Below are 25,900 nucleotides of genomic sequence, written 5' to 3'. Positions count from 1 at the left end.
AAGATATGGATTTAATGGCTGACATTTTATGTGCTTTTTGGAGCTTCAAAGTTTTGAAGTTTGGTCATTTACTTGCACTGTAAGGACCTACAGAGCTGAGATATTCTTCTATCAAGTAAATGATGAGAGAATTTAAATTTTTTGGTAAACTATCCCTGTAAGGTAATAATTGCAGGATGCACTATTTACCATGTATATTTAAAAGGGGACATTTTTTATCAGACTGTATTGCTGAATGAGCCCCTAAATCTTTTTTTTATTATTTTTTTTTATCCCCTTTTCTCCCAATTTAGAATGCCCAATTCCCACTACTTATTAGGTCCTCGTTGTGGCGCGGTTACTTACCTCAATCCGAGTGGCGGAGGACAAGTCTCAGCTGCCTCCGCTTCTGAGACCGTCAATCCACGCATCTTATCACGTGGCTCGTCGTGCATGACACCGCGGAGACTCACAGCATGTGGAGGCTCATGCTACTCTCCGCAATCCAATCCAATAGGAGACCTGTCTGGAGTCACTCCCTAGATTTGAACTCGAGACTCCAGATGTGGTAGTCAGCATCAATACTCGCTGATTTACCCAGGCCCCCAAGCCCCTAAATCTTAACGAACTGTCAGTGTTTTACATAATCATAAAAATAGCAAATATCACTTTCACATCATTTTTTATTTTTTTTTTGGCAGAAATATGTGAAAAGTTTATATATTAACTAACATTTTATATCAAAATCCACAAGTTAAAACACTGCCTTTCAGTTTTAACTTTGTGAAATAAAAGGATTGAAACAAGTTAAATCCTCAGTCTGTACAAAAATAAAGTGCCTCATTTTAGAAATGCGTAGGAAACAATAACTGCTCACATTAACAGTTCAATGACAGGAACAATGACATGCTAATTGTGGTGGCAAGTTGTGAATGCATGCTCTGTTCCAACGTCCTTTCAGTGTTTTTACAGTACTTTGGTTTACATGATTTTAGCAGTGCTTAAACAGATTTAAACCTTTTTTAATGCTGTTAAGTTGCAAGCTGGCATGCCATAAATGTTTTTATTACTTTGGAAAGCATTTTACTATTTAAAAAAATACAATACAATATAAATATATAAGGCCGATATAGAGTGTGTATCTTCATGGCATTTGGGGATTCCTGGAAAGTCTGTTTCAAAATTATTTTTCTTAGGTTTAATAGCTGTCTCCAGCGCCAAAGCCAAAATTCGATTTGGACTCATTGTCCAATTGTCTCATGGCATTTGCAACGGCTTTGGGTGTGTAAGATTCAAACAAGCCGTGAATTAACACTGTTAGTGGCACGGGTGGTGGGGGGGTCAGATGTAACGCACCAAACTGGCGACAACATTGGTTGCCACATTTTGGTGGTCTCGAACATCCATTGCACCTTTGCGCAACAGCCGCTTCTCCGCCGAGAGGTCCTCACGGTGCACAAAGGCAGCTTCCGACAGGGCAGCGTCAGCGCGAGCGGCGAGAGAAACACCCTCCGGACCGCGTCCGACCATCCGAACTTGAGAGTTCACCGCATGAGTGTTGTTTTTCAAAAGGTAAGAACTCTACGAAAACATCTCGCTGGATTTTTTTTACCGCGAGTTGCCCACTTGGGCCCGGAATCGTGCAGCGGACCAGTGCCGTTTCCTATCCTGCCTGAGCGTGGTTGTTCTTAGCAGAAAATGGCGTCACCGTTCGTGCTGGCTATGCAACCGGGGAAAACGCACTTGTTCCGCGTGCTTAAATTACAGTAAGAGTGCATTCGGACTCATCCCGACTGTCCGCATCGACAGAGCATGTCGACAGGCCTACTTGGGAGTGAATGTGGCACTTCATAACAAAATACAGAAGAGGAGAGGACGCGTAAAGGCGGAAGGGTCACCAGACCTGTGCGCCAAAGCTGCTTCGGGAAGATGGCACAGCGCCGCAAAGCGCAGCACTTTAACATTCAAACGTGTCCTGCAATCGCACAAATCCTCTCGAGAGTGCTCGTTTTGTCACTGTATGCGCATACGCGCACATATTTTGCTGGTTAAATGTTCAGAAAGCACCGCAAGTCACTGGCAACGTCGTCTTTTGTATCAGGCGTCAGCCCGCCTTTACGCCGCACTCACTCCCTGGTAAGCATCAGTCCATGAGCTTGGGCTTCTTCTAATGCCGTTTCAAAGCTCCATTCTACACACGGGCTCTCCTTCTCCATCAAGTTAATCTGGCCCATTGTGGTCCGCAATCGAGATTTGGCCTGACAATGTAACCGTGTAAAAGAGATTTACAGAATAATGGAGCGATGCAAATTGCTTCACGAAAACACAAAATAGCCTGAATATCCGAAAAACCCCGCCGATATAACCTGCGCCTGCATTTTGAAACAGTTTGGTCAAATGAACCGTGTATGCGCCACGACGTGTCTAAATTGCGCATAGGGGAGCACGCAAACGAAGAACCCTGTCCTTTCCAACAGGTTTTCAAACGACCGAAATAACCAGAAAGAATGTAAACATCGAGTTTTCAGTGTGATCTAATGCATAGTTTAGTATGCAGTCTCTCTTTAGCGTTTAGATGTCTCTCGTGAGCAACTGGACTTGGTGATGCTCGTGCTGCCATGGCTTCGTGCGTTCCCGCACACATGCATCCACAATCTTCCATCATAATAAGTCAGTGTGGCGTTGACATGTGTGTGTGAAATGCATGTCTATCCTCGTCATGCATAAGTTTCAGTGTGACAAATCTAGGCCAATTTATTGACTGTCACTGCTAAACTTCTCTATCAACTTTCTGCTTTGTTTCCTAAATTTGGCCCACTCTACGTGTTTTGCGTTGAATCTGATGTGAATTTGAGTTTCGACTGATAGTTATTTCCTCATTTTTGTTCAAAGGTTTTTTCTTCTCCTTTATCTAGAGCCTACGTGAATGTATTATCCGTAATATCGTGACCAAAAAAAGGATGTTTTTGTCGCGTGTGTGCTGGTGAGCCTTCCGCGAGCACACATTTCTAAGCAGAAGAGGTCCGTCTTTAGAATAGCGTTATTTTAGGCATAGTTTTTATTCGAGAGAAAAAAAAGTGAATAAAATGACTTTAGCATGTTTTATCCCAAAGCACTGGGAGGGCTGGCACAGTTCGGGTGCCTATCATTTTAAATTATTATTTTTTCCGGTCACGTGGCCAGTGTGTGCCTGATACTATTTTGTGCTGCTTTTGGTCATTTTAAGACGTTGTCGGTTGTTAAATATTCACGAACTGAAGTTACGGTGCATGCACTGCTAGTGTTATTGTTTTTGAATGTCAATTGTTACGAATTGCTACTTGCTCCGCTATCAATTCACAAGGCACAAGGGAGAGTCCACCCAGATACTAGGAGGTGCCTCTATTGCCACCCGTAATATCAATCGTATCAAACACATATCTCAGCCACAAGTCAAATTACGCTATTATAAAGCAATGTTATGGCATTATAGTGCACGATAATGTTCGTTTGTGCAGTTGGGCACGGACACGTGCTCTCTCGTGTACTCCTCGCGACTTCCTGCCTCGCCAGTGTTTGGACAAGCTACTGGCTGTGCAGTCAGGTGTATATCCTTCACAATGACACTAGAACCGATTTTAGACAGATTTTATATGCTTCATTAAGAGCATTTTATCTTTACAAACGAGTCATGCGACCTACATAACCATCCCATAAAAAAAAAACAATCGGTCCAAACTAAAGCACATCGATACAGCCTTGATAATATTACCATGGTAACCATAGTTTCCGCCAAAATACTAACTGCTACTTACATTTAAGACTGTAATTACTACACTTGTAGTTCATGTACGTAGTGTTTATGACCTCGTATTGAAAGACAATGTGGAATATTTGTAACAATTAAGGCTATTTTATTTATTTTTTTACACCAGAGGGCAATTTAACTGGAAAAAGGTGATTAAAATGGGTGAAAAACTTAAAAAAAGGTTGAAAAGTTACAGCAGCTAAAATATAAAATTTCCCATATAAAGTTTAAGCTAAAAAAATATATATTATTTTTGAATTAAAAAAAGGTTAATGCCCATGTTATTTGCCAGCGACCCCAAATTACCATAAACATGTATGGGATCTCCATCTAACAGTGTAGAATTTATTTTGTCATTTAGTTTAATTTCTTTTTCTATGACAGTAGTATCTAATGCTGCCTTCAAGTGGAGGAAGCTCGTATGTCCGAGTCGAGTCAGGCATTCTTTACAACAACATGTCATGCTTTCAAGTGGGAAACAAAACACAGAAGAAGCCAAACTCAAACAAATACACAATGAACAACGGCAAAAGCTCTTTTTCAGTTGTACCAGTGGAAAAAAAAAATAATAATAACTTCCACCAATTATTCACAACATATATGATTTAAAAATGCTTGGTATCTAACAAATTATTTTATATATATATATATATATATATATATATATATATATATATATATATATATATATATATATATATATTTAAAACAAGCCACCAAAGGTAAGTCATTAGTTGACTGTCATATAAAACAAATTAATATTATTAAAATAAAGTACAGAAGTTGAAATATTGTTGCAAAATCATTCGTTTCCATCATCTTTCCTGTCGACACGCCCCTTCCAACATCCCTTCTCGGCAACTCGTGTATCATCTAGAATTCTGAGTTTCTCACTCGTAAGTATGACTTCACTTGATCATTCATGTGCTAGGAACTCGTAAGTACGATATTTCCGACTCCACCTGAAGGGCACATAATACCAAGTTACTATGGTTTTACTGTAGTAACGACAACTCCAGTAAGTTACTATGGCATTTTGGTGGACACTATGGCTACTTACCCAGATTGCACATGTACATCTCTGAGATGTCTGTTTTAGATCTTTCCATCTGGAAAGCATTACAATCTAATTAACATCTTAAAAAGATCAAATTTACAAACATTCTAAATCATAAACGTCTCAAATACATCTGCGGAATGTCTTATTGACATCCGAAACACACTTATTGACATACATCTTATAGACGTATTGCAGATGAGCAAACAATGTAAAAATAATTCTTCCAGATGTAAACACACACATCAAATAGATGTCTGGGTGATGTATGTGTGGTATAGGGGTTAGTTTTGTAGGGGCAGCGGATGCTAAAATGGATGCTAAAATTTTTCCAACTCTAATCGCTGTATAGTTTTTACTTCCTACGGAATCTCAAGAAATGTTAGTTTTGTAAAAGTCTCAGTAATCTACATCTCATACTATAATTGCAGACATACACTGATCAGCCACACCATTAAAACCACCTGCCTACTATTGTGTAGGTCCCCCTCATGCCGCCAAAATAGCGCCAACCCGCATCTCAGAATAGCATTCTGAGATGATATTCTTCTCACCACAATTGTATAGAGCTGTTATCTGAGATACCGTAGACTTTGTCAATTCAAACCAGTCTTGCCATTCTCTGTTGACCTCTCTCATCAACAAGGCGTTTCAGTCCACAGAACTGCCGCTCACTGGAGGTTTATTTTTTCTTTTTTTTCTCCCCTTTTCTTCCCAATTTGGAATGCCCAATTCCCAATGCGCTCTAAGTCCTTGTAGTGGCATAGTGACTTGCCTCAATTCGGGTGGCGGAGGATGAAGCTCAGTTGCCTCTCATCTGAGACCGTCAGTCCGCGCATCTTATCACGTGGCTTGCTGAGTGCCTTACCGTGGAGACATTGCATGTGTGGAGGCTTCACGCTATTCTCCGCGGCATCCACGCACAACTCACCACGTGCCCCACCGAGAGTGAGAACTACATTATAGCGACCACGAGGAGGTTACCCCATGTGACTCTACCCTCCCTAGAGTCATCAAACTCATGACTCCAGGGGTGGTAGTCAGCATCTTTACTCGCTGAGCTACCCAGGCCCCCCTCACTGGATGTTTTTTGTTTTTGGCACCATTCGGTAAATTCTAGAGACTGTTGTGCATGAACATCCCAGGAGATCAGCAGTTACAGAAATACTCATACCAGCCCATTTGGCACCAACAGTCATCCATGCGATTATCTAATCAGCCAATCGTGCAGCAGCAGTGCAGTGCATAAAATTATGCATATACGGATCAGGAGCTTCAGTTAATGTTCACAACTATCAGAATGGGGAAAAAATGTGATCTCAGTGATTTCGACTGTGGCATGATTGTTAGTGTCTGACGGGCTGGTTTAAGTATTTCTGTAACTGCTGATCTCCTGGAATTTTCATGCACAACAGTCTCTAGAATTTACTCTGAATGGTGCCAAAAACAAAAAACATCCAGTTCTGGTAATGAAAATGCCTTGTTGATGTGAGAGGTCAACAGAGAATGGCCAGACTGGTTCGAACTGACAAAGTCTACGGTATCTCAGATAACAGCTCTATACAATTGTGGTGAGAAGATTAGCATCCCAGAATGTTGGCGCTAATTTGGCGGCACGAGGGGGACCTCCACAATATTAGACAAGTGGTTTCTGTGGCTGATCGGTGTATAGAAAGTGTTTTTAAAGATGCTCTTCATCTCAGGGTCTCTATGTTTACAACCTATCCCTGTGACATGGCCCCACAATACATGTATGAACCATGTCTTCTAATCTGAAATGACATTGACAACGTATTGACAACGTTGTCTGTTATTATATTCGTTTACAGGACACATATAATTTTGTTTTGTTTGTGCTTGTGCGTAACTCTTTGCAGTAGCTTTTTAACATTAATCTAAGATATCAGTCAGTACATTAGTGTTTAAAAGCTCTGTGATCAAGAATACTGTCTCGGTTCAGCTTGCCATGTTGTCACACATAATTGTTCCCATAACTTATTGGCAATTATGATGTTTGTTTGATGCATAACAAACATTTCCATAATTTATATTGTTTTGTCCTTTTTAGTACCTAGATGTTATGCCTCATCTTGACGTTTATTGAAAATATTCCTTGGTAAATGGTGCGATGAAAGGGCTACATCATCACATGATTATCACAGCAACAGCAATGTCTGTTTATCTTTGTTAAAACCCTGTTGACTTATTAAAAGCACATTTTTCTAATTCTTTTTTTTTTTTCATTTTAAAGGTATAGTTCAAACAACAATGACAATTTTTGCCATCGTTTACTCACCCTTATGTTGTTCCAAACCCATATTACTTTCTTTTGTAAAACTTAAAGAGAGATATTAAGCCTCAGTCACTATTTACTTTTAATGCATTTTCTTCCATACAATGAAAGTGAATGGTGACTGAGGCTGACATTCTGTTATTCCTCTTGTTCCATAGAAGAAAGAAAGAGCACTGGGAAAATTGTTTTTTTGTTTCCACTCATTAACTTTTTGATTCATCTGTTAAGTTTGTAAAAGGGGCCTCTGAGATGGAGGTTACTAAGACAGAAGATCAGGGAAGCTTGACTAGTGACAAATGCTGCCAGACCGAGACACTTCAACCCTGCTGTTGCCAAACAACAGAAACCCCTCAAGAGCCTTGTGGCCAAAATCCAGGTAGGAACTCAGTACCTTAAAATGATAATGGTACAGATGGATTTTTATTTACTTTTAGATTAGATGTGGTGCTGTTTTCACCTCTTGGTGATTTATGTGTTCACTACACATTTATTACAAAGATCTATCAGTATAGTTTGTTTTAAAGGTGATGTCTTGTGGCGAATTGGTTGTGAAATGTAAGACAATCTCACACCAATGTGTCGACCACATTTTTCCATAATGATCAATGCTGGATAAGATTACTTGCTCAGAAGGTTGTTAGTTGTGTCCTGTGGTGTTGCTGATTTCAGTATCCTGGTGTTGTCTGCCTTTATAGTAGTTTTTGACCATTAATAAAGACAAGCTGTGATTTTGAAGCAGAGAGGGTCACTTACAGTATAAGATGCCAACAGATAAAAATGGGATGCAGGAGGATATTCCTCTTAAAGGAATATTCCAAGTTCAATACAAATTAAACTCAATTGACAACATTTGTGGTATAATATTGATTACCACAAAATATATTTTGTCTTGCCCCTCCTTTCCTTTAAAAAAAAGCAAAAATCTGGGTTCCAGTGAGGCACTTACAATGGAAGTGAATGGGGCAAATTTATAAACGTTTCTAAAGTACAGCTTCTAAGCTTTGAAACGATACCTATTTTGTGTTGTTAAAGACTGTAGTTATTAATAGTTTTATTTAAAAAAAAATTCTCACGGGTTAAGGGAATATTCCGGGTTCAATACAAGTTAAACTCAATCGACAGCATTTGTGGCAAAATGTTGATTACTACAAATAATTTTCTTAAAAAAAGAAAAAATCTTGGTTACCGTGAGACACTTACAATCGAAGTTAATGGGGCCAATCCGTAAACATTAAAATACTCTGTTTCAAAAGTTTATCCACAAGACGTAAACAATATGTGTGTTAACATGATTTTAGTGTGATAAAATCACTTACTAACCTTTTCTGTGTAAAGTTATAGCCAATTTTACAACTTCGTTGGCAATGACGATGTAATGTCAACAAACCCTCAAATTGCTGTAAAAATGTCGATTTAAACAACTTAGCTCAAATAATACATGAGTTTTAACAGAAGAATCAATTTACATGCTTTTATAAAATTAGAAGCTTCACATTTCTGCCTTTAAAGTCTCCAAAAATTGGCCCCATTCACTTCCCTTATTAGTGCCCCACTGTAACTGAAATTTTTTTTAAGAAAAGGACGGCTGAGTTGAAATACATTTTTGTTAATTAACATTGTGACAAATGCTGTAGATTGTACTTAATTTATATTGAATACGGAATATAGTTCTAAACCTAAACCATATTCCTTTAAGTAGATTACTGTTGTAAAGAGTCAGTGTGTGCTTAATGTAAAGGAACAGTGAGCCATTCTAGTAAGATTAGCCTACATGATTTAATGCATTATTACTGCTTAATTCGCATTATTTAAACTGCATGTAACTGAGCTGTTGATTTGTGGTGTAAACACAAGAAATTTGAGTCTTTTCCAGGCAAATGAGTAAAATGCTAAAACGTATCTAGTATGGAAGCAGGCCGTGCCAGCCACAGCCTTTTCTCTCTATGTTTTCTCTCCACAGAGTATTCAGTTATTCGGCTGGTGCCATTTTAACGCTCAATATATGCGCCGGGGAAGGTGTTCTTTTCCTATCCTATTCTTTCAGGGGGAAAAGAACCCGCGGAGACCACATCCTGCCCGGAGGGGAGGTAACATGTGGCAAGCACGTCATGTGGGCTCAGAGCCGCACATGGAAGAGGCGTGGTGGTAGATCCTGCCTGAAAGTGGAGGATCTCTACAAACACGGCGAACAGGACAGAGAGGGCTCTGTCGAAGGGAGACGCAGGTCTGCCGACAGGGAGACCGTGTTACGGAAAATACATCACAGGGGGTTACCGGAGTAACCGGCACCTGTGGAGCACCTACCTCAGTAAGGGCATATTAGCACACATACTGGTTCCGGCTGTGAATTCCTCCACTGAATTCGCGAGCCACAGGGCTAGGGAGGAAGGACATCCAGGGTTCACGGGTTCGTGAACTCGCATGGGAAAAGAAGCGCACATCTTCGCCTCTTTGGAGGGGATGGAGCGAAACCGGCTCAACTCGGAGATTGTAAAATCTCGTGAAGGTATTGGGTGTCGCCCAGCCTGCTGCCCTGCAGATGTCTGCTAGAGAGGTGAGGGTCTCTGAGGGTCTTCAGCTCGGGAAGAACACCAATTCGTGAACCGATGCCACTTCAGGGTATAAAGCTGCCTCGTGGAGGGAGCTCTGGCCTGAGTGATCATGTCTACCACTGCTGGTGGTAGGCCACTTAGGTCTTCCACGTCCCATCCAGAAATGCAAGGTCTGTCCAAGGGCTGAACAAGTGGCGGAAAATCGGCGTGATGGCCACACGATGTGTGCCGCGGCGCCATGCCCATCTCGGGACTTGAGTCTGAAGCCAGTGCTGAAGTGGTCTCATTTGCATCAACCCTAGTGGCGTGACCGGCGCCGAGGATGCCATATGCCCAAGGAGCCTCTGAAAGTGTTTCAGTGGAACCGCTGTTCTCTGCTTGAACGACTTCAGGCAGTTCAGCCGCGTGCGCTCGCTCATGAGGCGCGCTATCATCGAGACTGAGTCTAACTCCATGCCGAGAAAAGAAATGCTCTGAACCGGGGAGAGCTTGCTCTTTTCCCAGTTGATCCGAAGCCCTAGCCGGCTGAGGTGCCTGAGCACGAGGTCCCTGTGTGCGCATAGCAACTCTTGAGAGTGAGCTAGAATCAGCCAGTAGTCGAGGTAGTTGAGTATACCGACACCCATTTCCCTTAATGGAGCAAGAGCTGCCTCTGCGACTTTAGTGAAGACACGAGGGACAGGGACATGCCGAAGGGGAGGACCTTGTACTCATACGCCTGGCCGTCGAAAGCAAACCGTAGGAAGGGTCTGTGTCGATGTAGAACCGATACGTGAAAGTACACGTCCTTCAGGTCTACCGCCACGAACCAATCTTGATGCCGGACACACCCCAAAATGTGCTTTGGTGTCAGCATCTTGAACGGGAGTCTGTGCAAGGCCCTGTGATCCAGGGAGTGAGGAAACTGCTCTTTTGAGAATGTGGGTACCGCAGCCCGTTCGGGGCGCGGCGAACATAAAAAAAAAAATGAAACCAAGGATTTACCTCCCGGCCCTCCACTGGGGGATGGAGTGGTCTGGATACCAGCTCCGGGTTTGCAGCAGACATCTCGCTCCCTGGGTCGTATGTTTCAGGGGCGCTTAGGAGCCTTCCGAGTAGTCGTGCCGGCCCGTGAGGCGGGGGGCGTCAGCTTCCAGTGGGGGGCTCTACGCTGGGGCCATGAACTGGGCTCGGGCTGAGACGGAGCCGCCTGGGCTTTCGCTGCCGCAGGGGGACGCCCTCGGCGAGCAGACGGGATACGGGATCTTGAGCCGTGCCAGGGCAAGATGTGTTGTATAGCCTCCGTCTGCTTCCTCACCGCAGAGAACTGCTGGGCGAAGTCCTCGACGGTGTCGCCGAATAGGCCAATCTGGGAGATGGGGGCGTTGAGAAAGCTCGTCGTGCACTTCCGGGAAGAAAGGGACCGGGGGGTGGCGTGGCTGTGAGTGGCGCCCCGAACCCAGGGACCAATCATCTAGCCGCGAGAGCTCAGGGGAGGGTGGAAGGTTCCAACCCAACACACACGGCAGCCCGGGCAAGCATGGCAGTCATCTCGCCGTCAGCCTCAGACTGGGCGGGCTGACCCGAAGGTGGCAGCCCAGTTGAGTCCTCTGCGTCTGACATTGCCAGTATGCTCTCCGATGCAGCGATCGAGCACTCATCCCGCTCCGGAGCTCCGAAAGGGACACTAAGCTGGGGCGAGCTGGTCTCCTCTCGGAAATCGCCAGGGGCAAACGAGCGTGCTGGGGAACGTGAGGTCCGTGGGGATTTACCCAGCGGAGCCGCGCCCATTGAAGCCCCCAAATTGCCTCCGGCACCAGTCGGGCCAACCTCGTACCCAGAGGTAAAAGACAAGGTGCGGGGGGCGGCTAGAGTGGCTTTCCCCCGGAAGAAAGAAAGCTGCGACCGCAACGTTGCCATGGTCATATTCTCGCAATGAAAAAATCAACAATCCACGAACACTGCCTCAGTGTGATCGCTGCCCAGACACGTGAGGCAGCGCCCGTGGCCGTCGGAAGCGGAGAGATAGCAATCGCATCCAGGAATCACACAAAGACAGAAAGGCATCTTTATAAAGACGCATCTTTAAAAAGACGTTCAACGTCAATGTGTGTGCTCTAATAGAGAAAATATACCCTTTAGCAGGAATATACACTCTTTTAGCGCTGTCAAAGCGCCCAGGGGCGAAATCTGCACTCGTCATGCAGAAGGAGAGAAAGCCACTGGAAATGCGGCGTATACCCAACAGCATATGCTTCTTAAGAGGTGAATGGAACAGCAGTAGTATTCAGCTTGCTGATAGTACAACCGCTCGGCTCCGAAGAAAAAAATCTGAATGAGTGGTTGTGAGCCAGCTCCTTTTATACCCGTATGTCTGGGCGAGTGGCATGCAAATTCCACTCTCCAATTCTCATTGGCCTTTTCTAAAAGATCTGAGGTGATCGGGGCTCTCAAGAGCGACCCCTAGTGTCACTACATCGACACAACGTCGAGTAAGTGACAGAAGGGGAACTTACATTACATTCCACCGTGACAAAAATAATATACTTAGATTTTAAAGTTGTGTTATCCAGGCCTGGAAAAGTATTAGAAGTTAATACAATTTTAATAGTCATGGGAATTTCTATAGTGAATATACATTAGTCTACTTATGCTATACTCAAAAATATTTCACCGGCTAGATATTGCTATTGTGTAGAACTTGTGTAGACTGAAACTTATGCACAAGCCCATTGCAATATCTTATTTGTGAGCCAATCGTTCTCTTGAGTCAGTTCTTTTCAATGCATTGGTAACACTTTACAATAAGGTCCCATTTGTTAACATTATTAACAACATTAGTTAACATGAACTAACTATGAACAGCACTTATGCAGCATTTATCAACATTGGTTAATGTTGATTTCAACATATAGGAATACATTTTTTAAATCAAAAGTTGTATATGTTAACATGAATTAATATACTATGAACTAACAATGAACAATTGTATTTTTATGAACTAACATTAACAAAGATTAATAAATACTGTAAAAAATACATTGTTCATTGTGAGTTCATGATACCTAATTCATTAACTAATATTAACGAATGGAATTGTATTGTAAAGTGTTACCAATGCATACCAATGTCAAATTGGTCAAAATGATAAAAAACATGATCATCCATTAATCTGGAAACGTCATGGAAATGCATCAGTCAAAAAGTGTGGGAACCCTAATTTTTTAATTAAATTAAATAAAATGTTTAAAAGTAAACTTAATTACAATTTGCTAAATAAAAGAATTTTATAAATGGGAGAACTTTGACACAGGTAGTATTTAATTCTCGTGCTCCTCAACTTTGAGAGGTCTCAGATGGTGTTTTATAATGACAGATGACAGTGTAACTTACTTTATCTGCAGAAGATGGTAGATAAAGCTGGTAATACCAGTTGATTCAAAGTTGGCATATTTGGTTGACATCTGTTTAAAGAAAATAACAGGTTGAGGTCACTACTATCAAAGTACTGAAGAGCTGCCTTGAGGAACAGCAGTAGAGTCTTTCAGGACAGGAAAGAATAATTGAGTGTTACAAACCAAAAGATACTTGTGTCCGTGGGGAAATAGTCTACTATTTTGTTTGTCTTGACCTTAGTTCCCTCCAGTCTTTGTTTGACAGGTTTCTGATAGCAAAAAAAAAAAAAAAAAGTTCCTTAAAACATACACTCAGCTTGCTTTCTTTGAAAGCCTTAACGTAAGAATATCACACAAACATTAGTCAGTGCTTCTATTCACCTGTGATGAATGTAAAAAAAAATTATTTCAATACCATTGCTTTTACATAATAATCTGATTTGTTTCTGAACATTTGCATGAACTATAGTCAAAACCAATTATACATAAATTATACAAGCACTGAATTTACTATTATTGTTATTACATATGGTCTGTGCATTTGACAAAGATTCATTCTGCTGTCATGCTATTAAAGACACACGCGGGATTAAAATGACACATGGTTTTTATTCAAATTAAAATACAAATTAAAGGGAGGTGAAAGGAAAAAAATGTATCCAGAACAGGTTGGGGTTATGAAGTCAATGGGGTGTGAAACCAAAAGAGGGCGTGGCCATGTCCTTCTTTGTGATGAAGGGAGTGCATTTCAGTTTGGTGAGAATAGGGGTTAGGAATTGGGTTTGCGATGATTTTATAGGAGGTGGCACTTCTGTCTTGCTTGCAAATAAGGGGTATTAATTTGGTACAAATGGCGTAGTACTGCCTTCCTTGTTAAGGCGCTAGTATACTCACGGCAAAGTTCTTGTTTGTTTTTTCACTCAGAGCCAAAAAGATGTGCGAAACTGCTGAGCAACAGTATATGATTGCGAACATTCAGACACCGGCCACATTGCTGTGACATAAAAATGTGTTATCAATGACATTATGCCTCATTCTATGAGTAGAATTCACATGAGGTCAGTAAAATAAGTTTTAACCACTCGATGATGAATTAAAGTAATATGTAAGCAGTAGATAATGTGTAACTTGTCATGTTTACATTCTGCATTCATGGTGCTAATGCGCTAACACGCTATATGCGGCCATAATATGCACCAATTACACCCTGTTATTGTGATTTATGATGACACTAATATTACTGCAAAGATGGTGTATAAAAGTGTTAATGGACATAAGACAAACAAAAGAATAAAGATAAGAGGCATATCTCACCTATGGGCAGATGTGTGAATGGCTTTTCGCTGCATATGACACATGAATGAAGAAGCATATAAAACAACTGAGTGAATGGGCACTTAAAAGTACTTGAGTAGGTTTGATTTTGTAGACTAATTAAACAAAAACAAAAAATCACATTACATGTTCTTGGAAATGTCTCTACGCAAATGATCATTTAGATGTACTGTAGGTAAGTTTGCACCATATAAGGCATAATACACCCACTTTATTTGTATTATGTAGTACTTTGCATTTGTATGGGTGGCAAGTCTTTTCCCAGCAGGTAATTTTCTGAACTGCATTTTTGCCATTTGTTGACCACAGCAGTCAAATGTCAAACTTAATAACTTTTTGATAGTCAGTTTACATTGGACAATCTATTAAATGCCTCAAATGTAAATGTGTCCATGTACGTAGAAGACTAAAATGTACAGCGTTGCTTCTTGAAAATCTGTTTTTATCACCATATGATTCTAAACAATTTTTTGTTTTGTTTTCTGTTTTAGTGCATTCGATTGAGCCTGGTGATCCACCACTGCTTCAGCAGCAGCTCCAGACATCCAAGTCAGGAATTCATCAGATCATTGAGTGTTTTCGCACAGGTACATTCCAGAACTTTGGTAGTTTAGTAAATATTTTTGTAGACCTTTTTTTTTTTCACCAGCTTAAAGTAATTTTTCTGTCCTTGTTTTTATAGTCATAGCCTATCAAAACATATTTTGATGTTTAAATATATAGCTATGTGGAACAGGATTTGGGATCAATGAGATTTATCTATAGGTGGGGCTACCCAGCTCATTGTGACAGAAATTAAAAACAATATACTTTGGCAATATACTCTTATTTCCAAAAGTAACTATGTTCTCATTCCCTTCTGCTTGATTTAATTGTGTACTTGTTATTGCAGGTACCACTCAACTCAGACACATGCTGTTGAAAGAAGTTGACACCATATTTGAGTGCAGAATCTGTCGTAGTCTGTTTCGTGGTCTACCAAATTTGGTCACACACAAGGAGTTCTACTGCTTTTCCCGGCAACCTGAGTCAGAAGGTTTGTACATCAATCTACTCCCCTTCTCTACCATGTAGTATGTCAATTTTGTTATTAATCCCTGAGGTATGAAATTTCCTGCTGTTGCAGTCTGTACTCAGTTAGACCCATGAATATAATAGTATTTACAATTAGTTGTACTAGAGGTCTTGCAGATTAAATGGCACAGATAGCTGCTTTTGAAACTAGCGGTTATCTACAAAAATCAAGCAGATAGATTTTGTTTGCTGTTGGGCCTCATGTATTCAGATAGAAGACAAAGGCAGGCCTAACAGTCGTAAAAACCTAACTCAAGCCCCCACCTTCCAAGTCGTAAATCTTACTGATAAAAATCGCGCCAAAATCAAACAAAGGGAGTCCAAAACAGACTACAAATCCATGAAGCCTTGCTCACTAAAGGAACGAACTCTCAACTCCTATTGGATGAGACTCACAACAGAACGTCCCTCAAACATGACATCATCAGGAGTTGAAATACCACTGAAATGCTTCCGGGATTTGCTTCCAGCGACTTTGTTCACCGAGTATGGACGCAGCTCTTCGCTGCTCTCAGGTGCAACCTCGTGGCACAAGGAAGTAACGTCCAACTTGAAACTGTGGCCATACAATCTCCATCTCGCTGGACGAGTTGAGATTACTCTGTTCAACCGAACACTCTAACGGATCCGAAGGAGACCGCCGAGCAATTCGCATCTTCATCCGTTTGCCTACAGAAGTGAAGAGATTAAAGATTTCTCTTCCATCTTCAATCAAGTCAACATTTCTAAGTTCTCCGCCAGCCCGCCGAGAATCAACAGCCGTACCGCCCGCCGACAGAGCGAGGAACCGGGTCAGAGTTAAAGGACGGAGGAAAACACATTCTACCTGTGTCCTCATGCGATTCAAGTAAGAGGTTTATGTCTGGGCAGAGATAGAATATTATAGTGTGTTATTCTTGTGTTTCAAGGTTTTTGCTTGTACAGTTTATGGACCGCCATGTCCGCTCATTATTAATACTCAGGGTATTAATTATCACAAATTTGTTTTGCTGTATTGTGGTCCAACCAAGTTGGATTGTTGTGCAATTTCGCCATCGCAGGTGAGACAGCAACTGAGTTCATCCATTAAAGAGTCAAATAATGCGGGACTTCTCTGAGTGATAAACTGAGAGCTGCTTTCTCTCCCACTATCGCGAAATCGGCTTTAGGGCTGTCACTTCTCTCTCTCTCTCTCTCTCTCTCTCTCTCTCTCTCTCGTACTAACCACACTGACACACACACACTGTCACACACACACCTTATGTGTTATAGGATTATTTTATTTCCATATCTAATCATATCACTGTTTAGTTTGTAGTTGTAAGTCGGAAGTTTATTGACTGCATTGTATTAATTATTAATTGATATTACTACATAAATAAACTTTGTTTATATTACAAAGAGAAGTGTTTTGGTTTGTTTTGCATATGCCTGTGTCATGCTGACAGGATGTCAGTGCTCGGATTCAAACCTTCATTCATTGTTTTTTTTTTCTAATATTGAGATTGTTTTACTATCTGGTTATTAGTCCCTGATTCCAGGGTGGTGCCCCGTCAATGTTAATCCTTATTAATATTCTATTGATTTTTGATAATTGATAATTATCTTTGATGGTTATTGAATTTGAATGATCAATAAGCTAGTGTTAATTTTAATTAATGTTTCATTGATGTTAACAATTAAAGATTATCTTTGATAATTGTTGATTTAAAGGATTTAAAAAAAGCTAACATTGATTCTCATCAATGTTCTATTGATTTTGATAATTATCTTTGATAATTATTAATTATTGCTAATAACCAAACTTGCTCCTAAACGTAGCGCACTACATTTACTGGAGCCCCATAAGAGGTTTTAATGAGTTAGATTAAATTAATTAATTTAAATATTAATTAATAACTAAAGAAATAATTATTAATTATTTCTGATAGTAACACTGATCTAAACAACCAGTAAAGCTCTACATTGCCATATGTATTTGTGTGAGCTGGAAGCACAGACATTTCTAAATAAGTCCCAGGTGTATATCAGGCTTGTTTATAGTTAAAAGTCCTGCTTTATACACCAAGTCTTCATATTTTGGTTGCGCTATAAACTGAATCTGGGATTTCATTCATTTTGAACTCTAATAAACTCGATGTCTGTGCCCGTCACTGTGAGGAAAGGCTACAAAATTTGTTTAACAGTCAGTAAATCTATTTTAAAAACTATTGGCTGATTAATCGGTTATCAGCCTTTTCCACCACCATAGTTATTGGTATTGGCAAAATCAAATATTTGTCGATTTGTAGAGTGTACCACGATTAAAAGATTATAATACTTGTTGATGTTATTACTTTCTGCAGAGCCCTCAGAAGGTGGGCAGAGCCAGGCCATCAAAGAACTTCTTCTATCTATCTATCCACAAAAAGACAGAGAGGAGCATGTCATTCAGCTTGATGTCATTGAGACCAGCCCCAATGCTGTGTTCCAGCATGTATCACCAGTGGATGTTGAGGACACACCCGATACCCCTACCTCCCACACAGAGATCCCAGTACCCGTGAAAAAAAACCGGCGCAAATCTATTTTGGCACCCAAAAAGGTCCAACAGTCAGATAATGATGACGATATGGAAACCGAATCAGAAGAGCCACCTCCTGAAGAAGGTCCAAGCTCTGAAGAGCCAGCAATGCTTGAACAGGCAGAAGCAGAGGAAGATGAAGAGGAGGGTGCCACCTCTGAGATAAAGGAGATGAGGATCTCTTGCTGCCTTTGTGGCAAAGACTTTGGCTCCAGGCGCAGCGTACGCCGCCATTGCCGCAAAATGCACTGGCAGAGGCTGGAGGAGTTGCGCAAATATACTGAGACACGCACAGTTCCCATTAGCTTGCTGTCTGTCGTGAAGGACAAACGTCCTGTAGACCCGCCACCATCTCCTGGGAAGAGCTGCCCGGTGTGCAAAAAGTCATTTGCGACCAAAGCCAACGTCCGACGACACTTTGACGAGGTCCATCGTGGCTTGAGGCGAGACTCGATCACGCCAGACATCGCCACAAGACCTGGCCAGCCTCTTTTACTCGATGCTCCTCCTCCGTCGCCACCGAAACCACCAAGTTTTCCTCAGAAGCAAGAGCAGAGACAGATCAACCTGATGAATTGCCGCTGCCAGCTGTGCAAAAGGAAGTACAGCTCCCAGTTGATGCTTCGTAGGCATATGCGCATTGTCCACAAGATACATGTGCTAGAAAATGGCACTGTCACCAGCTCCGTTCTCTCGAAACTAAAGGCTAAAACAAAGCATGAGGAAAAAGATAAGGTTAGCGTGAAAAAAAACTCTCTCTCCTCTTTCAAAGACCGTAAGAAGAGTGCCTTATCAAAGACAAAAAAGACAAAAGCCACAGGGGACAATGGAGACCACAGTATGGGTTTTGACTTCAAAAGGATCTACTGCTGGTTGTGTAAACGTCAGTTCAGCACTGGGCAGAACCTGAAAAAGCACATTTCTGAGCTACACACAGATGGGAGTGACAGCATTTACATCAAGTTCTACCGCTGCCCCATGTGCAGGTATGAGTCGCGGCGCAAACGCGACGTCATTCGCCATATTACTGTGGTTCACAAAAAGTCATCTCGCTATTTGGCTAAGGTCATGCCAGCTTTGGAGAACCAGGCAGTGAAGAAACCAGCCGAGGCGGTCTTAAGCAGCACAACGAAGAAAACTAATTCAAAAGACGACGGTAGCGGGACGCATACCACAGAGAACATTTACAAGCAAGAACCACCAGAATCCCCCAACGTTCGTGAACAAGATCCTCTTCCCAAATCAAAGAAACAAGAATCCCCGACATCCCCCAACACTCGAAAGCATTCTGCTCTTACTTCGCTTAACACAGACAAACATGATTCTCCACTTACCCCAAACTCATGTAGACAAGAAAAGAACCTTCCAGAGTCCAAGAACCCTCATGTCACTCGGAGTCATAATATTACTAAGGGGCCGCCCATCACCAGGAGCCAAGAGTCTTGCAGTGAGGTTAGGGTAACGAAAAACTTTTCCCTCCATGCGTGTGATATGTGTGGCCGGGCGTTTGCCAAAAAGGTCTACCTCGAGACACACAGACGGAGACATAGGACCGCCATCACAAGTGGGGACAAACTTCAAGGAAGAAGCACTCGATCAAAGGCCCTTATTTGGTAGGTTGCTGCTCTGCGTTTAATTTGAGACACGCACTATTCCATTCAACAAGTATACCTTGTTTTTCCTTGTGTTGCTCTGTCTTGTCAGCAGTCTATTGCTCTAGCTTTTGAAAGTCTTACTTTTTTGATTGCGAGACCATACGGATGCATTCAATGCATGCACACAACAACTGCTGAAATTTGCTTCACGCACACTATGTGTGAGACGTACTGGGACGTGCAAAACCGAAGTGTACTTTGGCTTTAAGGCAAATATCACTATTATTTTTGCTCATACTTAGTATTAAACCCTAACCCTAAGTATCTCATACTCGTCCTACATGTTTCACACCGTTTGTGCTGTGGACATGAATAATACCTCAAACCAAATGTGTGGCTTGTTGAGGAGAGATTTGCTGTTACTTTTCTAAATGATCAAGCAACTCCCCCTAGCAATATCTGAGTGATTCTCATGAAACCTGTAAAACATGTCCTGGTCATACTGAACATAGTCATATTTTTTATTTTTTTGAATTTAATTTAATTAATTTCTTTAGAGAAATTATAATTTGCATAAAGTAAATGAAGCCTAGATTTAGGACCAGTAAGATTTTTTTACATTGTGACATTATTCTCAGGACATTTAAGTACATTTTACCCCCCAATTCTTATTACCGTATCATGTTTGGACATTTTACTTTTACTATTAAAATTTTTATCAGTAATGATTTTCATTACCGTAATAGTCATTTTTTAGTGTATTACAAGATGCAGTTGTATAATGACTTTTTAGTTTAAAATCAGTGAAAATGAAATGCAGTACCAAGGTCGTCCTACTATGTTGTCATGAAAATAATGTCACACTGTAAAAAATCTTAATGGCCCTAAAAATAGGCTTCATTTTCTTTATGCAATATATAATTTCTTATTTGTTTCTTTTGATTTTTGACTTAGGGGAGGGCCTTTTGGTATGGACCAGTAAGTAAGCAACCATCCAGAACACCCTATCAATGCCCTAGCACCTGCACAGCAACACCTACAGCACCCTAGTTTTGTGGTTTAATACTTAATACAACCACACTGAACAATTAAATTCAGTAATTAATTTCTAAAACTTTTAAGTGATTTCCATTTGATTAGGTTATTTATTTAACGGAAGTGGTCACGTCTGATTTCATTTGTTATTTGTGTTATTCAAGCCATGGTTGCCACAGTGCTTATTTTTCTGGTCACATGTTCAGACAATGTAGAAACGGAATGAAGTACTATTATCTAATTTGAATCCATGGGTACAGATAGCATCTGAGAGCGACTCCCCATTGGCTTCTCTCTCTGTATAAGATATGTAATGTAGATGCAGTGAACTTTTACGAATTTTGGCCTGACCGTGTACACTTCTGAGGTCCTCTTGTGGTTTTCCCCTACATAGTAGTGTGTTAGTTTTGTAAATCTCTGTTCGTTTAAAAGGATAGTTCATCCAAAAATGAAAACTCTCATTTTTTCATCATTTACTCATCATTTTGTGACAAACGTGGGACTTTCTTACTTTTGTGGAACACAAAAGGAGGTATTTTTAATTACGTTTACACTGCTCTTGTCCATACAATGAATGCATACAGGAACTAGGGATAGTCAAAAATGACAAAAAGCACTATGAAAATAGTCCACAAGACTGGGCTGTTTTGTCCTTGTCATATGGACTACTTTTATGATATTTAAATGGTGCTTCTTTATCCTTTTTGGTGCTTGACAGCCCATAGTCACTATATGCATTCATGGTTTTGGAAATGAGCAGCATAAATGTTGTTCAGAATATCTCCTTTTGCATTCCACTGAAGAAAGAAAGTTACACAGGCTTGGAACAACATGAAAATGATGACAGAATGTTTATTTTTAGGCAAACTATTTCTTTAACCCTTTAAGCTATGAGGGTATTTTTTTTTTTAAGATTTCCTGTTTCAGTGGTATGCCCAAAAGTAAAGGCTAATAACTCGACCAAGAAAACAAAAAAAAAACAAGGAGGGTCAATTGTTTGGTATCATTTTAAAGAAAACTTTTCATTTTTTTTAATGATATAGATTATGATAAATTCTGAGACCTAATAAACTGCTGAAAAATCTCACAAAAAATCTTTTTTTTTTTTTTTGACTTTTTTCTGATTTGACATGATACATCTCAGGGTGTAAATAAGGTGGGGTGTAAATAAGGTGGCTCCCAAAAACTACTTTTGTTTTTTTCTCAATCATGTCACCCGTAACTGAGTAAAAATTGATACGACAAAGCAATCAAAAGTTATAGCATTACAAATATAATTTATCCTGGTGTAAAAAAACGTCTCCAAGTGTCCAAAAGCCTCTCCAAACAAATAAAACATAATAATTGTACATAAGAACTAATTACACCAATACAACAATGACTATAGCATGTTTGCATAGCATGCAGACATGATTTTAGTAATGATATTTCACTGAATGAGTTTCATTCTGTGCCATTTGAGTCATCATTGAGTCTGTGTCATGAACTTGGCGCCATCTCCTGGTAGCCATATGTAATTAGAGTGATTTTTTTATTTAGTAGTTTATTTGACAGACAATGGACAGTCGATGAACACCCCAGAATTAGCTACAGAGCTAAATTACATCTGTATATTTCATCTGTAGATATCACATGACTGTTTGCCCAAATATGGAGGACTATCACCACTGGTTGGAGCAGTCTGAACCCAATCTGATTGGTTTAGTGTTCTATGATGCTACAACATTTCTGATGATGTCATCTGATTCAGGAAAGCTACATGTTTGTAGCCAGATAGCAAGATGCTGTGTGCACATTGTGGTTCGTGAGGGTTATCTAATGATCTATGCATCCAATTACATTGTGTGTGGGCTTGTTTTAAAGATTATCACATCCTCTATGTAATGGTATGTGATATTTTATGTTCTGTTTATTTTATTTTTTTAAGTTATTAGTGAAAACGAGGCATATGAGCAACACCTGTTCACATGAAACATGTATGCAAAAGACATATACTTAGCTATTACTCACTATATTTTTGTCAGTGAGTAAAAAAAATAGGCTGGTTGTATTTCCAATGACATATGACACATGGTTTTTACAAATTACCATAATATGTACTGTGCAAAATTATTAATAAATGATCAAAAGGGAACACTTCTGATTTGTTTGCAAATTTCAAAGCACTTGTTCAGTGCTGGTCATAATGCCTACATGCATCGTAAAGTAGAGCTTCTTATCTTTGAAATGATACATATTTTGTGTTGGTCAAGACTGTATTATTGATATTTTTATTTTTTTTAAATTCTTGCGGGTTAAGGGAATATTCCGGGTTCAATACAAGTTAAGTTCAATCGACAGCATTTGTGGCAAAATGTTGATTACCACAAAAATGTATTTGGATTCGTCCCTCCTTTTCTTAAAAAAAAGCAAAAATCTATGTTACAGTGAGGCACTTACAATGGAAGTTAATGGGGCTAGTTTCAAAAGTATAGCCACAAGAAGTAAACATTATTCATGTTAACATGATTTAGTGTGATAAAATCACTTACCTTATTTGTGGAAAGTTGTATCCAATATTGCTACTTCGTTGTTAAGATGACAAAACCGCTGGTAAACCTAATAATCTGGTAAATGGCGTAACACTCATTTACACATGCTAACACATAATGTTTATGTCTTGTGGCTATACTTTTGAAACAGTGAGTATTTTAATGTTTACGGATTGGCCCCATTCACTTCCATGGTAAGTGCCTCACTAAAAACGCGGGGCTCTCTGTTTATAAATATGTCGAAAATCTTTTTTTTTTTTGTTTTTTTGTGGTAAACAACATTATGCCACAAATGCTGTCAATTAACTTACTGAAACCGGAACATTCCTTTCACGTCTATACCTATAGAAAGTATGTGCTCACCATTTTTCATTTAAATCAATCCTGTAATTGACTTTTAATGACACCATTTTATATTTATAGCACATATCAGCATTTTGATGTGTCTTCAATAAAGAAAGACACAAATCTTTGATTCTCTCTCACTTATCTTTTCTTTTTGTCTCTTTAGACTGTTGTTTCTCTGAATACGTAGCACATTTGCACTGGATTCCATGGACAGGTTTATCTCCATGTGAAAGAAGAGGAGGTGAAATGGACAGGCTTAAGGGTTAGTACGCAGAGGATGTACTTTGCATAAAGGGGTTGTATGAAATGAGAATGAACTGCACCAAAAAGGTCGTTCCAGGTTTGTACTCTGGAGGGCGCTGTTACAAAAGTAATTTTCTCCACCATCCAAAATGAGTTTTATCTTCAGTTGACGTTCAAAATCAGTTGTTATGACTGACATTAAGTTTATGATTGGGGTTGACAAATTGTTAAATATCTTAAACAACCACTGTTTTTTTTGTTTTTGTTTGTTTTTTGTAAAAAAAACTAAAATAATGTTTCATAAACGAGCTCAGTTGTTCCAGTGTAAATGGTGTGGCTTTGTATAACTTCCTTGAAATGTACAGCATGTCTAACTATTGTTAAATATTCATAAGTAGATAAGTTAATGTAACTGTGCTTCATATTTTCCTGCCTGGCGATCACCTCTCTAATCAACTATGGATTGAAATGCTGCTAATTCATTAGTAAAGTTCAAAATGTACTCTCATATTTCTTCTACCCTTTAATTCAAAGCCTACATATTAAGCTGCTCAGGATGTGTCTTAATTTAGAACAAAGATTTTGTTTTTTGTTTTTCTATAAACAGCTAAAACTTTGTGTTAGTCTTTACTTAAAGGTTGCAACTGTGACTGAAAGAAATAGGATACTACTGTATTTGTTTAGTTTGGTAGCCTACTAATAACTAAAGCTAACCAGAAAATAAGTTTCAAGTTTTAGTAGATGGCTCTCACCTTTGCTTTCATGAACTAATAGTTATAATGAAGTAACTGGCTTTGGAGCAAGTACAATTTCTTTTATATGGAGTGCATGCGGAATGCTTTACACCCTTTGCTTATGTGTACAATAGGGCTTGTTTTGAAATGCCAAAACCTAGATCCACACTGAAGGTGCACACTCCTTTTTATTTGCAAAAGTATATCCTTGCTTGCAGTAGGATGATTTTCTTTTTGTTCAAATAAACATAATAAAATATATGTTGTCTAAGTTGTTCTTTTAAACTCTTATTCCACAATATATAACTAAAATATTTACAATCTTTTGGGTGTGATTATATCAGTTACATTAAGAACTGTCATTTGCTCCTTTTACAAACAAACATTTGAGAGGCTGAAGAGAGGAGCAATGAGTGCGTCAGTCAAATGTTTGTGAAAAATATTGAAATGGACACTGAAAAAAAGGGAAAGCACCGCTATTGAAAATACTAAACAAGTACACTTGAAATCAACTTAATATATTTATGTTTGAGATTAGAACATTATTATATTGCGTAAAGTCCAAGTGATATTCAAAGCAGTCATCAAATAGTTCACATTTCTATGAAATGTTCAAGTGGATTCAGACTTCTAACGGATGGTGTTCACTCAACATGATTTTTACTGCTTAATTAACTTACTGTATTTTAAATGAGCTAATGCAACACAATTCTTTAGCATTTGGTCTTTATTTATTTTCATTGTGGAGAAGAGTGAGGCTAATGGTTAGGTCGAAGTTGAGTACGTTACTGAAAAATCAGTTTGTTTTTCTTTTCTCATGAAGCAAATATTGAGGGTTCATCAGTATAATGAAGGATGGACTGTAGGAAGACAACGAGCCGGTGGAGACAGTGTGATGCTCTGGGCAGTGTTCTGCTGGGAGACCTTGGGTCCTGCCATTCATGTGGATGTCAGTTTGACACGTGTCACCAACCTAAACATCGTTGCATGGCAGTGGTATTCCCTGATGGCAGTGGCCTCTTTCAGCAGGATAATGTGCCCTGCCACACTGCACACATTGTTCGGGAATGGTTTGAGGAACATGATGAAGAGTTCAAGGTGTTGCCATAGCCTCCAAATTCCCCAGATCTGAATCTGATTGAGAATCTGTGGGATGTGCTGGACCGACAAGTCCGATCCACAGAGGCTCCACCTCACAACTAACAGGACTTTAAGGATCTGCTGCTAACGTCTTGGTGCCAGATACCACAGGACAACTTCAGGGGTCTTGTAGAGTCCATGCCTCGGTGGGTCAGTGCTGTTTTGGCGGCACGTAGAGGACCAGCATATTAGGCAGGTGGTCATAATGTTTTGGCTCATCAGTGCATATATATATATATATATATATATATATATATATATATATATATATATATATATAT

General features: G+C 39.9%; 1 protein-coding gene across 1 annotated transcript; it reads left to right on the top strand.

Moving 5' to 3' along the window:
• Positions 1-1,098: 1,098 nt before the first annotated feature.
• Positions 1,099-24,740, top strand: LOC127436335 (zinc finger protein 800-like). The gene is made up of 6 exons (XM_051690430.1): positions 1,099-1,551; positions 7,345-7,492; positions 14,869-14,964; positions 15,270-15,413; positions 17,776-19,606; positions 23,666-24,740. Coding segments are annotated over exons 1-6 (2,646 nt in total). The 5' UTR covers positions 1,099-1,125; the 3' UTR covers positions 23,667-24,740.
• The last annotated feature ends 1,160 nt before the right edge of the window (positions 24,741-25,900 follow it).

Source organism: Myxocyprinus asiaticus, chromosome 46 (assembly GCF_019703515.2).
Source record: "Myxocyprinus asiaticus isolate MX2 ecotype Aquarium Trade chromosome 46, UBuf_Myxa_2, whole genome shotgun sequence".
NCBI lineage: Eukaryota > Metazoa > Chordata > Actinopteri > Cypriniformes > Catostomidae > Myxocyprinus > Myxocyprinus asiaticus.
Note: the sequence above shows the minus strand (reverse complement) of the source record. Positions and strands in the feature narration are given on the sequence as shown.